The 17,171-nt window shown below is 38.8% G+C and overlaps 1 protein-coding gene across 2 annotated transcripts in view; it reads left to right on the forward strand.

Annotated features, from left to right (window-relative positions):
- LOC311524170 (solute carrier family 22 member 15-like) overlaps positions 1–17,171 on the forward strand; it is a 57,572-nt gene that overhangs the window by 12,741 nt on the left and 27,660 nt on the right. For both annotated transcript variants that reach the window (XM_084635016.1, XM_084635015.1), the window contains exons 3-6: positions 3,549–3,681; positions 6,946–7,110; positions 8,834–8,963; positions 12,791–13,012. In XM_084635016.1, the coding sequence (XP_084491142.1) occupies positions 3,549–3,681; positions 6,946–7,110; positions 8,834–8,963; positions 12,791–13,012 (650 nt within the window). The remainder of the gene's footprint in view (positions 1–3,548; positions 3,682–6,945; positions 7,111–8,833; positions 8,964–12,790; positions 13,013–17,171) is intronic.

The raw sequence follows: 17,171 nt of genomic DNA on the forward strand, positions 1-17,171 counted from the left end.
GGAATTATGAAAACCCAGCCCTTCACCCCCACTCCAGGATTTCGGAATTCCCAGTTTGAGAGCCCATGTCGTCATCCATTCCTGGAAAGAAGTATTCAGAATAATCCAATGCTGATCTGCAAGGATAGAGCCAAATTAAAAGGTCTTCTCTGAGCTCAGACAAGAAATTAAAAACTTCAGAGTAAAAACCAACAAACTTCTTTGTGGAAGAGGAGTTGCTCATGTTGAATGCCCTTTTCTTCACATAATATAGATAAGAGGTTGTAAAGTTCATAACTACAACCTCTTCCAAGTACCAGTTTTCAGTTCTGTTGCCATCCTCTTTGCTGCCAAAAGCTTCCCCTTGAATTGATCGACGTGTTCCAATGGCTTGGTATGCTATCCTGGACGTAAAGCCAGTGTGTTTTCCTGTCATATCTCTGGCATCGTCAGTGTTGAATATCAAGTACAGTGATACCAGTTGGTCCCAACGAAAGCTTCAAAGATATTTTTCCTTTGTAGTGATCATCTCAGTGGACAGCAAAACAGGAAGTCCATGCTGCTCATAGTGGACAAATATTGAAAGTTTCTGTGTTGAGGACTACTGGCTTCTAAACATCTGTTTCCAAACATCAGCAGCCATGTCATTAATTTGTCATCTTGCTGACTGATATTGAAGAGGGCACAGTGCTTTGATTGGCCTGGCAGCACTTGATTCTCATATCTGAGACTAAGGGAACAAACAATGGTTCCCTAGTTATGAGACTTTGAGACATTTGTTATTTGGGATGACACCAAGTATGATTCTCCAAGGGCTTTCATGTTTACAGCATTGCCATATAATGAAGGTCACCTGATTTTGTAAACTTTTGATTGAAGAATTATTTTGGAAAGTTGTATGTTTAGCCTTCAAATGGCGGTGTCCTCTCTTTCTAGTGGCTATGTGTATGCCCCTGAATCCTTTGTCAGATATTGCAGCCACCCTTTTGAAGCAGTGTAATAGCTGATAAGTATTCTGATGTGCATTTTGGTCAGAGGCTAGCAGAGAGGAAAGTCTGGCTGAAAGAGCCAATTCCATAGAAGAGGGAAGAAATGGAGGGTAGCCATGTCTGCCTTGCTGTTTGGCTCTATGGAACAGTGCAGGAGGCGTGCCCTATAATCCAAATATCTTCCCCTGAGTAAAAGCTGAGAATGCAGAGGCAACAGCCAGCAGGGCAGGGGGACCAAACCAAAATACTGAGCTCTGACTAAAACAAAACAATGAAATGCTGAATTCCATGGCATATTGGGAAAAAAGTCAAATTCTGTGGATACAGAATAGATAAAAGGGGCAGCTCATACCTTTCAGAGTTGCTCTTGCAGGCTGTCTGTAGATTCAGGCTGGTATCATTGTTTCAGTTTATGCTTGGTGCACATTTTCAAGGTTATCTCTGAAACTTCAAGGGCTAGAGACTATATATGTTGTGACGGAGTCAGACCAGAAGGATATACCAGAGAGTGATCCTATTGGGATCCAGGAAGTGCGCGGGCTAAAGGATCCACTGCTAAAGGATCCTTCCCAGCCTAAGAGCGGGATCCACAGGACCTGGAAACCAAATGATTACAGGGGACAGCTAATGAAATAACAGGGACAGGAGTGCGGTCAAAGATATAAGAGAGTGGTCCTATTGGGATCCGGGAAGTGGGCTGGCAAAGCCCCATTAGGGTCCCTAGGCTGGAGCCTGGGGTAGAGAGTGGGCCCGGGTTCCCCCCCGCCCATACTCTACAGAGATCCCCTTGAGGGAGGAAGCAAGACTCGGTCCATTCAGAAGGCCGAACTGTGCGTACTGAGCTCTACGGAGCAACAAAGACTGTGGGGTATTTCCCCTTTCCGTCTCCCATACTGGCCTGTGATGAAAGTAACTCAATAGGCTGTGACTCTTGCCACTACCCTGTGAAAGAAAGGTCACATTGGGACCTTAGTGAGTTTCTGAGGCCCCTGGATCCGCCAGGAAGTGTGGGACCCACAGTTACAGGCTCGGAACTTTGTCACAATGTGTATATATATAAAATGCAAGGGAAAAATGAGGAGAAAGAGGGTAGATTACAAGCCCACTAAAACTTTTTTTGTGATCTTCCAGGGTGTCACCAGCTATTGGTTGAGAACTCCTGATATAGGCCACCTAATAGCTGTCAGTGGTTAGGACTTCTTTGATACAAAATGATTTTTGAACAAATAACCAAATTGTATATATTAAATGTCCAAATGTGAATTTACTCTATTGTCTGTCTGACTTCATAGGAGTAATCATGACCTATCAAGTATTTAGATGTTGGTTTTTCCTTTGTGTTTTTGTTTTTAAATGTATCTTTAAAATTAATATAATTGAAGTAAATTCACGAAAAAATGTAAGTTAGGAAGTCTAGTTCCTTCTTTAACACAATCTGTTGTGCCTACATGGTGTGCTAACAGGAAATCTCAAAAGTGGCTGATATTTTGTACAGCTTGTATATTGCAGAACCACCTCACCCAAAGATTCTCCTTTTGCAAAGCAAGGGGAAATAAATTCTGTTCTGCATTTACAAAATAGAGCAGGGGTAGGCAACCTATGGCACGCAGACGGCACACGAGCTCATTTTCAGTGACACTCTCACTGCCTGGGTCCCGGCCACCGGTCCGGGGGGCTCTGCATTTTAATTTAATTTTAAATGAAGCTTCTTAAACATTTTAAAAACCTTATTTATTTTACATACAACAATAGTTTAGTTATATATTACAGACTTATAGAAAGAGACCTTCTAAAAACGTTAAAATGGATTACTGGCACACGAAACCTTAAATTAGAGTGAATAAATGACGTCTCGGCACACCACTTCTGAAAGGTTGCCAACCCCTGAAATAGAGTAATATGGATTAATGGTTCTCAAACTTCTTCTCATAAGAGAACGATTCTCTTACACCACCTTCCTGTGCAATCCCTTGATCCCTTTCTGTTTGGTTTTCAGTGTTTTATTCTGCAGACTACCAGAAAAGGCTCCATGGACCTCTGGTGGTCTGAGTAACACTGTTCTGGGCAAGACAATAGTCAAGTAAAGCATATCTTTTATTGCTTTGTCCCTGATGAACATTTTTTTGCTATTTTTCCATTTTAAACTGTCAAAATGGCTTTAATAGCATATTATTATTGTAAGCCTGTGCTTCAGAAACAAGTCTGAAGATTTCCAGTTCATGCTATTAAAAAGTCAGTATCTCCTATTTCTAATAACTTTGACTGTGTTGCTGTTGATGGGCCAAAGTTGTTGTGATACATTTCTATTTTGCTTGAACATATAACATTGAAACTTAGCATGAGAAATATATTGTAATGAAACTTCTTGACAGAAGTATGTAAATTTAAAAAGTTGTTGGGCCATAATCTGCCATGGAGCTTTAAACAAAACTCAGCTGAACATAACACAAGGTCAGAATACAGAATAATGGCATGAGATATTTCATAGTTGTAAAAGTATTAAGTTTTCTTCAATATTTTCAGGAAGCCAATGAATTTATATTACTGTTTTTAAACTACAGATTCCTTTATTTTCAACAGTGGTACTTAATCAGACATGAAGCCTATAAAGTAAACCTGGCATCATCCTTGTATTTTTCTGGATTGCTTATTGGAAATATAATTTTTGGACCATTGTCTGATAAATTGGGCAGGAAACCAGTTTACATGTCAGGTAAGATAAAAGTAAAATAATTGTTTCTTATACGTTTTCAATTTGGACATAATATCTGAATCTGTAGGAAATGAGGGCCAGAATAAGAGCATTTAATATTTTTCCATTGGGAGTACACAGTATATGCATTTCATCGTGCTTTTCAATTAGAAGTTTATTTCTTTGATGGGGACAAGAATATTTTTGAGGCAAGAGTATTTGGAAAGAAAGCTTGTTTTATTTTGTGTTGATTGTGGTGTTCCACCAGCTGTGGTTTAAAAAAAATCAATTTGAACTTGTGGTCTGTCTGTTTTGTTTTTTTAATCTATTTCCTAGTTCAAAGATTTTCAAATTGGCTATATTGTATGTTAAACTTCCAGAGTTTTCTTCATGTTTGAGACCTCAGCATAGGATTTTGAATTTACTACTTCTTAGCTAGCTATAATGCAACCTGACTTACATTCTCCAGCCTTCCAGTAATTATTGTCTATTATAAGGAGAGTTGGTACTGTGGGTTTTCACAAATCATTGCTTATCCATAAGAAGATGAGAAAATATGTTGCAATTTCTGGTAGAATTTGCAACACATAGACCCATCAATTTCAGATGTGTAAAGCTAAGTCTTTCTCCAGCACATAATACAATATATTTTCTTCTTATTGTGTCATGAGTGTTCTTATTTTAAACTCTATAAGCTTGAAAGTTTTTCTCTTTCACCAACAGAAGCTGATCCAATGAAAGATATTACTTCATCCACCTTGTCCCTCTAGTGCTTTTAAAGTGATTTGAGCTCCTCAAGAGACACTGTTTCCAGTGTGTGAGAAATCCAGCCCTTCTATGATTTGAACATTTGGATCCCAAATCACTAATCCTACTACTTAAACTAAAGCAGATTGTCTAGATACAGTTAGCAGTACTGGGACTAATTCTCTGTAGCAGCTTTTCACGTCTCAGGGCAAGACGTCAAAATATATTAATGTGTAGTCTAAACAGCACAGTTTCATCCCATTGGAATTCATTTCTCAGGTTTTTTTTTTTGAAAGTCAGTTTCAGTCACACTCCCTTGCAACTTCACAACTGAGGTAGCATTTTACCATCCCTATAATATTTCTCAATCAGTCCCATTGAAATCCTGGGCCTGCTTCTGCTTTTCTCAGAAAAGATTACTTCCTTTTCTAGGACCCCTTTGTGTAGCACAAAACCACCTGGCATCAGGGACTCTATTTGGATAAAGGATAGCATCCAAACCATTTTGAGTAATAAGGAAAGTCTATGTCCTGGCCTGATATTTTCAAGATTGATCACACACATACTACAGTGCTTCCATATGCTCTAAAGAAACCTTATCAATAGTTTCTTTATCATGGTTCTTTTCTCCTGAGTTTTTTAATTCCATCTTGATTTTTTACAGTTCCTCCTTCTCCAGAAACTTAGTTATATCTCCTTAACTTGTGTATTACTACCGTAAAACCTTGTTGTGATGATTCTTGGAGTACCAGAGCTGAGAGTCACCTTATCTTCCTGCCTCCAGCAAGAGGGAGACTTGCTGTGCTTTAAATGGGTATCAGCTCCTTGACACCTCCAGTTTGTTATGCCAACCCTTACTTTGCCTAGCAGGTTAACAATAGGTGTAACTCAGTCCCTGAGCCCCTTCAAAGCATTCCCCAGAAGTGTCCAGTCCCTTATCCTCTGAACACTCACAGAAATACCAGGCCTGCTGTCCCCCAGGGGACAATGTACACACTAACTTGTTTGATTCAACTAAGCATCATCTCCTTGTATAATACCATAGCACTGAGATATATTTACAGTGAAAACAATGATAAGTTTATTATCAAAGATCAAGGTTTAAGAACGAGTGAGTAAGGATAACGGAACTAGAAGGGTTACATATAAAACAAAATCATAACATGATTCCTAGAGACTAAATTTAACTTAAACTTATTTAGATTGGAAGTTAGCCTATCTCACCCAACATGTCCTTTGCAGTGTTTTCAACCAAGCCTACTTGAGAACCCGTTTTCATGTGTGTAATCATACTGCTCGATTACTTCATAGGTGCAGGATAAAGTGGTGTCTTCTTTGCTTTCTCCAAGTTCATTGTTTGTACCCCAGAGTCATGATGACCCCCTTGTAGTTTATTCTATGGTGTGCTGCCTTTCCTATTGACTCTGTATGTAAACTGGGATTTCACTGTGTTGGCTTACGATGCTTAACTTACATTTTGACAGAGATATACACATCCAATCTGCTGTCTGGAAGAATACCTATTTTCCTCTCTGGTAAACTTTAAAGCATATTTTCAGTACATATCCACAGCTCCATTGATGTCATCCATATGTACATCTCTCAGTGATTATGCGGCTCAGGATGACATAAGCTTTTAGTAGAGACTTCACGTGACTCTCTTTGGAGAACTAGAATGTACATGCCAGGCTCGGGAGCTACCTGTAACCTCTGTGCACTACTTCTCTGTCCCTTTGCCAGCTGGCATTAAGAAGTTCTTGAGGCACAGTTGTATTTTCTTAAATTATAGTTGCTCTTTGCATTTTTAACCTCTTATGAAATAAAATAGTTGTGCCCATGGTTCCCTATGGACTCAATTTCCTGATTTCTAAATTGTTGTATGAAGCATCCCTTTAGCGCTAAAGTTCAGAACTGAAGATTGTAGGCCAATGGTTGTACTTAATTTTGAAGGAAGAAATTTAGTTGAGTAATCGTCATTTTCTGCAGATGGTAATTTTCTTAAACTGTTTTGTTAATTGATTTAGAGTATATTTTAGAACACTGAGGTTACGTGATTATTGTGCTATCGCTGAGTTGCTATCAACCAGTCACATTATCTCGTTACCAGTAGCTCCTGCTGGTAGGAGTGTTGGTGTGAGTTAATTGATTGGGACTTAATTTTCAGATTACAATTGATAACTCATGTCATGGTCATTTATTTTGTAGTTGTACGTCCAGTTGAAGGGTCTAGTGTTGAATGATAGTATTGCCTAAAGGTAAGTTTCCTCTTGTAAATATCCATTCTTGGTATTACAAACCTCAGGTGTGTGACTTGAAGATGAGGTAATAGATACTAACAATTTGGAGCCCCTTGGAGGCCTCGTGTTACCCGAGATGTTTGTAACCCCAAGTGTGTGAATCCCCAGAGATACTACCTTTAGAACACTAGTTACAGTAAATAATTCAGTCCTGTTTTTTCCTTCCTTCCTTCCCTCTTTTCTGAATTTACACTATTTGAGAAGACTGATAGACCAGATTTTTATACTCTGTTTTGTTCAGGTCTGTTCTTCGATGTCATTTTTGGATATGTCACAGCATTTGCTCCAAATTATGAAATTTTTGCAATGTCACGCTTCATTGTTGGGATTATGAATGGTGGAATGTCTCTAGTGTCTTTTGTCTTGACACAAGAATATGTAGGAAAGTCTTTCTGGGCATTAACAGGTAAGATTTAAGAATGATGCTAATATCTTACCCAAAACTTTCTTTTTTGTAAATTCTTGCAATTTTAGAAATAATTCTAAATGTATGAAGTTATTTTAGTACATATTAAGGACTATCATGAATCAAATAAATGCAATATTCCACCCAAAATACCAATGATTTCAGTGAAAATTTTGCTTGAATAAGGACTACAGGATTGGGACCAGTGTGATTAACAACAGTGTAGTGGTGATATTTCAAGATTAGCATAATGATTCCCAAAACAATCTGTGGACTATTTTGCATTACAAATTTTTTACCAGAAACCCCCTTTTCCCCCAACTTCCCAATTTCACCATCAGTGTTTTGAGAAAATATTTATGATGGCAAGAAGTCTTCCCCCGGTCCCCCCATCACCATTTTTTTAAAGTAGTTTATTTCTCCTGTCCCACAAAAATAAAGCTAGCACGTATCTGGGGCTTTTTTCGTATTCTGTACTGCATCAAATGTTTTAAAAATGTCTCTCTGCTCTAACAGTGCGAGTGTTTAATGTACATTTAATTATAAAGGTTGAGATTCGGCTCTCCATCGCACTGTTGTAAATATAGAAAAACTCTAATTTTAGTGGATTTACATTGGAGTAACTGAGGGTAGAATTTGGCCCTAAATGTTTAACTGTGGTGCTGTGAACTTATTTTCCCCTTTTATTTCTTCAATCTTTACACACACTTTTTGTTTGTTTGTTTCTTTATATTTTCTTGCCTTTTGGGAATGAGGGAGAAGGTTTTTCTTTTGTTCTATCTTCCTGTTCTTTCAATTACTGATCTCCCCCCCCCCTTCCGGTCCTTCCCATTTGTTTGTCTCTACTTTTCCGACTCATGTTGTCTCTGTCTGCCTCCTGTTTGTCTATCTCAGCTGTTCCCAGTCTTTTCCCCTGCAGGGCTGGCCCCTGATGGGCTGAAGAGATACTCCGCTCCTTGCCATTTCAGGTGCTTTGTTGTTTTAGTACCTCTCAGCTGTTGAGTAGGGAGTGCTGAAGAACAGATCAATGGCTGGCAGGGAGAGGGAGCTAATAATAATGCTCCTGATAGCAGTGCTAAAGAAGAGCTTCTAGCTGCCAGCAGTGGCCAAGGCTCCATCAACCACAGTTTGAGAACTTCCAGTTTAGTACTATATTTCACATAATTGACTGAAAAAGTTTGGTCTTAGGCTTTAGTGTTTGACATTGACTATATATTTTCCATAACACCTTTTATAGATATTTGTTCTTCAGAAAGGTTTGGTAAGTTTACCCTAGTATCACTCAAGTTCATGTTTTTTCTATACAACACAAACTACCCTTCTAGTTTTAGAGTTCTCTTCCAGTTTTGTCTGACTCACGACCACTCCAGATTGCCATCATGCATCCAGTTAAATCCGTTATAGTATTTCCCTTCACTTCCTCTCCCACCTCAGCTTCTCTATTCAGTTTTTACATTGAGCTTTGCTTTTATTGCCTCCCACAAAACAATTAAATATTAAAATTCTGTAAATACATATATATAATCCATATACTATCAGAATCAGTTAACTTATTCAAATGAACTCAAAGCAATATAATAACTGCACAAGAATGTTGCAAAGACTTTATGTACTGTAGGAAGAGTATATACTTAGTGTATTTCACTGCTTAGAAATTTGAGGCATCTGAGTGTGGGCTTTTGTCATTGTTTGATGTAGTAACTTTTTTTGTTTTTATTTTCAGGCTCGTTAACAAATTTAACGTTTGCAGTCGGCATAGCAGTTTATGCCTTACTGGGTTACTACATACGAGAATGGCGCTTCCTCGCATTTGTATCAAATTCTCCAGGGGTTTTCTTCTTTCTTCTTTCTTTGTAAGTAGTTCAAATTTGTTATGTGTATAAGAATATAATGTATAGCAGTTTAACAAAAATACCTTATTTTGTTGTTGAAAGATAGAGCAATGGAAGTACGGTTGATTTTTATATTCAAAGCAAGATAAGATTAGTGCATATATGAAATCAAAGGTGGAAGAGTTTTTTTGGCAGATGTTTTCACTAATAAAACAAAGGTTTTGAGATTTTACTTGACTTTGAAGAAAAGATGCCAAAGGAAGCCTACCCTCCCTGTCTTTATCATGTAGGTAAACCTCATTGACACTGAAGCATTAGAAGCCAGAAGCTTTGCCTTAATGTTGTTAAATATATCTCCATTTGGTTAGTGCTGGTACACAGAAATCTTTTAACCTCTTCCTTCTGACTTGTGTAATAAGTGAAGTACTAGTGACTCATCAGGAGCTGGGGTAAAAACGGAGGAATAAGAGGACAGGAGCAGCATAGGGTAGGGACAGCGGAACCCATAAGAGGAGATTTCTCCTGCTGATAATAGCTCATCTTAATTAATTAGCCTCCTACTCCACCTTTTCATGTTCTCTGTATGTTTATCTATCTATCTATCTATCTATCTATCTATCTATCTACTTCCTGTATGTTCCATTCTATGCATCCGATGAAGTGGACTGTAGCCCACAAAGCTTACGCTCAAATAAATTTGTTAGTCTTTAAGATGCCACAAGTACTCCTGTTCTTTTTGCGGATACAGACTAACACGGCTGCTACTCTGAAACCTGTCATAAGAGGAGATGGTTTGCCAGCATGCTGTTAAAGTTGTGGTGGACAAAGACCCATGAAGCAAGCAGTTGTGTGATAACTGTCCAAGAAAATGCAGTGGCAAATCTGCAGAGGGAAGATGAGGGCTGCCAGAGGGTATGAGCTGTGAGCTAGCCAAGAGAGTGGTCTCTGTTATCAAATAATTTTAGCATTCACTGAGTTCTGCATGTATCGTTAAAGGGTCAGGGAGAATTTGCTTGTTTTGAGTGTCCCTGGCTCTGAAAGTACCACATGTGGTTGCTGTTTATACAATAGATGGGTGATACTAAATTGATTCTCTTAATACACATTATTTATAGAGTGAATTTTAGATACATGAATATTTAAAGAGTCAAATAAATTTTTGTCTGACTTGTGCTTTTGCAGGACACGCTTTAGAAGTATTATGTGAAAAGAAATCATGCATCATATACATATTATCAGAAAACTGTAGTTAAAGCTCCTAGCATAATATAGTATCGTCATAGAAATACAAAAGTATGCACACTAAATAAATATCAAAAACAATGTTTCACCTTCATGATATTGGCTCCACATAGGCCTGCCTTTGAAATTACTTGTCATGCAAAGATCCTACAGTGTACAAAAATCCTCCCCCCCACCCCCCAAAAAGCAGATTTGGGAGAGCTGAGGGGACGCCTCATCTGACATTATTTGCTTCTCTAGCATGTTATATTTATGATAGAAATGGAGCTATCTCTTTGACATAGAATTTGTTTTCTGAGATACTTAATTGTAGGGCCCAAGATTAATTTGATGAAAAGGAGAGGCCCATATAAAAAAATTTAATTTCCTTCAGAAATTGAATTGCATGTTGTCTTATCAAACCTATTTTTCGTTTTTGAATATTATTTCCAAGAGCCCACTCACCACATAATTAATAAAATTAATTGCATTTTAATTAAAGAGCATCAGAGACTTTGAAATGAGAAAAGTTTAACTTTGGTTTCAAGGAATCTGACAAAGTAACTTATACACCGAAATACAACATGGAACAAAACCAAGTTAAATTAAAATGTTTTTATATTTTCTAGTTTGTTTTTTATGACTTTTACTGGAACAACATTGTACAAAAACAATAGCAAAATGTCCAAATTGAAATGTAAAAGGGGGAGGAATCATGGGATAAAGCTTTTTGAAGAGAACCCACTCCTTCCATTTTGATAGGCAATTTAAAGTTTTTCTTCTTGATGACAATTTTAATCCAATAACATTTTGGGAAAATAATGAGGGGATGATAGGATTTGCACTTTGCACTGTTACATTTCAGAAGTTAGAAGTATAAATTCTGATAAATACTTCCAGGCAGACATTATATATTCGTTCCTGTTTAAAACAACAAATAAAAGGTGAGAAATTTTTGTCTCGCAATGTAGACTAGCAAGATATTCTTCTAAAAACTGGAGAAATCAAGTGGTAAGAAATCAACAAATACTGTCTGTAAACTGTAAACTATTGTACTATTGCAAAAAAAATTAGACTTATTGAGTATCAGATTTAATTGATCTGCTATTTTAAAACTATTTGTTAGAACTGTTTTCCCAGTGAAGAAAATAAGATCCTTAAATCTGCATGCAATGCTACCTAGAATTCTTCTGTAAAACTCATGTTCTCAGACACAGTATAGCATCTAGAGCAAAAGTGAAAGATAAATTACTTAGGCTATGTCTACACTGCACTTTCGTTGGTAAAACTTTTGTCACTCAGAGGTACAATAGGAAAACCCTTTTCCTTTTTTTATTTAAAAAAAAAATGGGGGTGGGGGTGACTTCTGGTTCACTTGCACATATCAGGTCCCCATCTACAACATGAGCTAGGCCGCAATAATAAATATTTCTCCACATATTTAAATTGGATAGATACTGTTAAGACAAGTAGCAATTCAGTATTATACTGGCACTAAAATAATATCAAAGCCTAGTTTATTAATGTTGCTTTTGTCATATTGACTAAATCAGTTCAGCTTTGGTCTGTCTCTTCTAGAAATACTAGCTTATGGTGTCTTTAAGTGAATTTTCTGTTGTAGAAGTTGATTCCTCACTTGCCAAACATTAGCTAGGAGGCTTGTTATCATTTAAATCAGCAATTAAATAAATATTAAATATTAAAATACAAAATAAATAAGTAAATATTAAGTTATACTGTGTATGCATGTGTCTTGTATGCTTTTGTCTTGTGGCAAATGTGTTTGTTTTTGTAAGTCTTCAGTATGCCAGGAAAAAAAATTAGTCTGGATTTCTTTATTACCTTTAGATATATTGACTTTGAAGAGCAGAGAATTTTTGAAACATTATTTTATTTGCTAGGCTAGCAAATGTGAAAAAGATCATGTTGATTATAATCAAATGCAGCAAGGCCTAATTTGTCTGCTCTAGCTTTTTGTTTGTTTGTGTGAATTAGTGAAATGTTTTAACAATTCAGTATTACTATTTTTCATTATGATTTTTACTGTTTTGGAGTTGGCTTTAAACATTTTGATATTACTGTGGAACTAAAGTTCCAAATTTTTCTGAGACTGGAGTTTAATTGGTACTGAGGTATAGCGTCAAGGTAATTACCAAGTGAGGGTATTTTCCTTGGGTATGAGTATGTGGGTATTCTGTTAGGGGGTGAAGAGTTAAGACATTCTTTAACATAAAGGACAAAATTCTGCCTTGGGCAGCACAGTGAATGGGAATTGAGAAGGTTTCTGATGTGCTCTTTTATTTTGTTCCCTTGTGCATTATTTCAGCACAGGTCAAGATTTGGCTTTAAATTACATTTTAAAAATACTTAGACATCATAGCATTTTGCCTACAATATTTTATGTGGTTTTAGAAAAAAGAATTTGGGTACCTGATACAAACTGACTGAGAAAATATCTGGGTTTTAACTTGCTTGTACTATAAGTTAGATCTCAAATGTTTAGACTTAATATACAGTTGCTTTACAAAGTGCTTTACAAACACTTGAGGTGTTTTGCAGAAAAAGAAGATTGATACGGTACTTTGTTGGTAGGACTGAACTTTCACTATTGTATCTTGCCTTGGTAGTATGCTTCCAGAATCACCGAGATGGCTGTATTCCCAGGGGAATACTGCAGAAGCAGAGGATGTGCTTCAATACCTGGCCTGTGGTAATGGAAAAGAAAGGTTGACTATAAAATTGAAACTATGTGCAGGAACAATGAAAAAGAATGACTCAGCATCTGGTGTCCTAAACCTAGTAAAACACCCAGTCCTTCGGTGGCGAACTATCATCTTGATGTATATCTGGTAAGTAGTAAAAAGGAGTGGGGCTGAGATGGCATGAATTAGTCAAAGGTGAGAAACTGATTAAGATTTTCAATTTCTTCCCTTCATTTAATAATAGCATTCTCAGACTAAAATTCTGAGTTTTTCTGTTAGTAATTCTAGGCGTTGGTTTTCTGAAACATTGTACTGGTATTGCATTGTAATACCTTTGATCAAGTTGTATTATCTGGAAACTGTTCCAAAGACTAATAGGACATTAGCTGGAGACAACAAAACATTAAAAAAAAATTAAATGCTAATGCAGAAATTAATAATTGTTTCCATCTTACATTCTGACTGAATATATACTAAACATATGAATTGTCAAAATGTAGGTGTAAAAATGAAACGCTGAGCTCAAAATAGACCCGTGTAGATGTAAGCGGGGGCAAAGTGTGGGCACGACATCTAGTCATGAGCTTTCACATGTTGCCTGATCTATTAATTAATTATTGATTAGATTATTGATTAGTTTGTCCAATTAGCATTCTAATATGTTAGAATTGTCAGAATTACTGCCTGTGGGGCACTAAAGTGACAACACTACTTAGGGAAGACCTGTAACTGTGAAAGTTTTATTATTACAATGATTAGTCCAATAAGTAAAACAATCCAAACAAGTAAAGTTATGTAATAGAACACTGTCAGTGCGACTGGCACCATTACAGGTATATACTCACTCTATCCTTGGGGAGAGCTCTAAAAGCTGAGACAGATCCAGTCTCCATATTATCCAGTGCAGATAATATGACTCCTCAAAGAGCTACCTCTCACACACCTTTGGCCAAACAACAATTTTGAAGGTGTGGTCAAGGCCCCAAGAAGCCTGCTCCAGTCACAACAACCATCTCCAACAGCCTGCCAGTTTGGTGACCATATAGCCCTTTTCTTTCCATCATGGCTGCTGAATATCTCAGGCAAATGGGTTCTAGAGATCATCGAGGAAGGATACTCCATCCCATTCCTATCTAGCCCACCCAGCCGCCCTCCCTCCCTCCCCTTCTCTTTTCAGGGACCATTCTTACAAACGCATTCCATGAGGAGAAATAAACCACCTTCTGGAACAGGGAGCCATACAGCTGGTCCCATCCCAGCACAGAGGGAAGGGTTTTTACTCCCATTATTTTCTGATCCAACGGGTAGAGACTGATCCTAGATCTTTGAGACCTATACAGGTTCGACAAACTGCAATGCTTCAAGATGGTTACTCTCTCCACCATTATCCGAGCACTGGAACAGGGGACTGGTTCTCAGCCCTTCACCTCCAAGACATGTATTTTCACATCACAATGCACCCTGCCCACAGATGGTTCCTCTGATTCATCATGAGGACTGATCACTATCTGTACAAAGTACTGCCCTTCAGACTCTGTACAGCCCCTCATTCTCCAAAGTCCTTGTGGTAGTGGCTGCCTACCTACGCAAAGAGGGAGTCGTAATATTTCCATATTTCGACTGTCTCTTCAAGGCCTCATCCGAAACTGATGCCCTTCACGCTAGCTGAATGACAATGGACCTTTTCTTGAGCCCTGGCCTTCACATAAACTTGGAGAAATCTATGCTAAAATCAGTGCAACAACTGGAGTTTATCAGGGCACAATTGTATGCCATATAACCCAGAGCCTTCCTCCCAGCTCACCGATTTTTCGCTATAGTCAATCTTGTATCCATGGTGAGAACCTATCCCCAGATCTCAGCCAGGACATGTCAGCTACTTAGCCATATGGCAGCTGCCACATTTGTAGTAAAGTATACACAGTTACACATGTGGTATTTTTAGGTGTGGCTACGTACAGTCTATGTTCCTCACAGACACAGCCTTCACAAACTTCTATCCATGCCTATGACGGTCAAAGACTCTCTACTCTGGTGGACGCAGCCCAGAAACATCCGTGTTGGGGTTCCTTTCCTTCAACCAGCACCGTCCATGATACTAACAACCGATGCCGCCTTAATCTGTTGGAGAGCACACCTTCACACTCATACAGTGCAGGGCAGATGGTCCTTAACTGAATTCACTCTACACATCAACCTCCTAGAGTTACAAGCAGTCCGCAATGCCTGCCTACATTTTCTCCCACTGATCACACATTGCACTATCAGAGTCATGACAGACAATAGTGCCTGCATGTTCTACATCAACAGGCAAGGTAGAGCGAGGTCCCATTTGCTATGCTTGGAGGCACTGAAATTATAGAATTGGTGTATCCAGCACGGCATCACAATCTCAGCTGCATACTTCCCTGGACACCAGAACGCCACTGCGGACTCACTGAGCAGGAGATTCTTCCATGATCAAGATGGGAACTAGATACGCGAGCCCTTCAGCACATCTTCAACTGCTGGGAATTCCTCCTTAATTGGGAAGTGTGGTGACTCTGTCTTTCCTCCCTTCTGCCTTCTGTTCAGAGTACTCCACAAGATCCAAGGGGACAGAGCCCAAGTCCTCCTTATTCCTCTTAATAGCCAAAAAATCAACAGATGGGGCCATTTCTAAGCAGCGCCTTTCCAAGTGGATCTTGCAGTGTATACTTCTGTCCTACCAACTACACAATCAACACTCTTCTGGAGCTAGAGCATATTTCACCCACTCTCTCTCCATCTTGATTGCCTTTCTCAACAATGTTCCGATTGCTGACATTTGCAAAGTGGCCACATGGGCATTAGTGGACACTTTTAGCCTTCACTACGCCATTACTCAGGACGCGGCATCAAATACTCTGCTAGGACACACTGTCCTATCACCTGCATTAAATGCCACTCCAAAGCCCCAGCCTTCCATTAGGGGCACTGCTATATAGTCGCTTACAGTTGAGCACCCATAGGGACATCACTCAATGAAGAAAAGGTTACTCACCATGTGCAGTAATACAGGGAGAAAGACACCTCCTTTAGGGAGGAGGGATAGCTCAGTGATTTGAGCATTGGCCTGCTAAACCCAGGATTGAGAGTTCAATCCTTGAGGGGGCCATTTAGGGAGCTGGGGCAAAAATTGGGGATTGGTCCTGCTTTGAGCAGGGAGTTGGACTAGATGACCTCCTGAGGTCCCTTCCAACCTTGATATTCTATGAATTCTATGACACACACAGCCTGGACAAGCGTGGTTTGTGACCTTGAGAGAAGTAGCGTTTCTGGGTTTGGTGCTGGCAAAAGAATTGCTAATCCTAACCCTCACGCCTATCTCCTGTTTTTGGGTTCCTCCTGTGTTCACGGCAAAGAGGACTTTGTACATTCTTTGTAAATAAACAAGATTGCATCTGTGATGCTGAATGACTGAATAGGGCCATTTATGCCATTGATATTGCCGTTGTTATACAATTGCAACAAATCTTGTCCAAAGTATGTCATGTGAGGTGTCAGTGGAAAAGTTATGATTTGTAAGTGTGATTATCCTATTTATATTAATGTATCATTTTTTTAAATCTGAAGTCATAAATATTGGCTATGTGCTGGCATCATACATATGTGCTGTATTCCTGGGTAACACCAACCAGATGAGATTTACATCAAGACCAAACAGCTATGTATTGATGACTCATCAATGACACTTAGCTCTCACAATGGGCCATAGAAGAAACTCATTCTGCCCAGATAGCTCTTCCTGTGGATGCCCTAGCCTCCAAGGGGCCAATGGCTATCCCCTGTGAGTCATCAAGCGGTGTAAGGACATGTGATATGCTCTTGTGACCCTGGACTCCATCTTGTGTCAGTAACTTTCCACAAACTGGGGTGTGAGCTTTGTTTGAGACAGTAGATTTCCAGGCACATGGCAGAGGATATGAAATACCCCGAGATCTCCATTTTGTTTCTTTCCTGCTCTGATTCTCTAGACTGTGGATTTGCAACAAAAACTTTTGGAAGTTGTGGTAGGAAGAGAGCCTAAGACATAAGCCCTTGTATCAAAGGCCTGGTATGAGGCCTGGGTTGAAGTAGTGGTCAAAGCTTTGCTGCTATAAAGCAAAGTCAGGTTGTGAGCAAGAGACAGGCCTTGCTCACAGCATCTGGTAAGAACAGGGTTGATATTTCAGAAACACACATTACTAAGAAGTGCTAGGTACAGAACACACACGCAAACGGATTCCAGAAAGGTGGTACCAGAACACCTCGATACCAACATTCCCCAAAGATAATAGGAACACGC

Source organism: Lepidochelys olivacea (genome assembly GCF_965140295.1).
Source record: "Lepidochelys olivacea isolate rLepOli2 genome assembly, chromosome: 7".
Lineage (NCBI taxonomy): Eukaryota > Metazoa > Chordata > Testudines > Cheloniidae > Lepidochelys > Lepidochelys olivacea.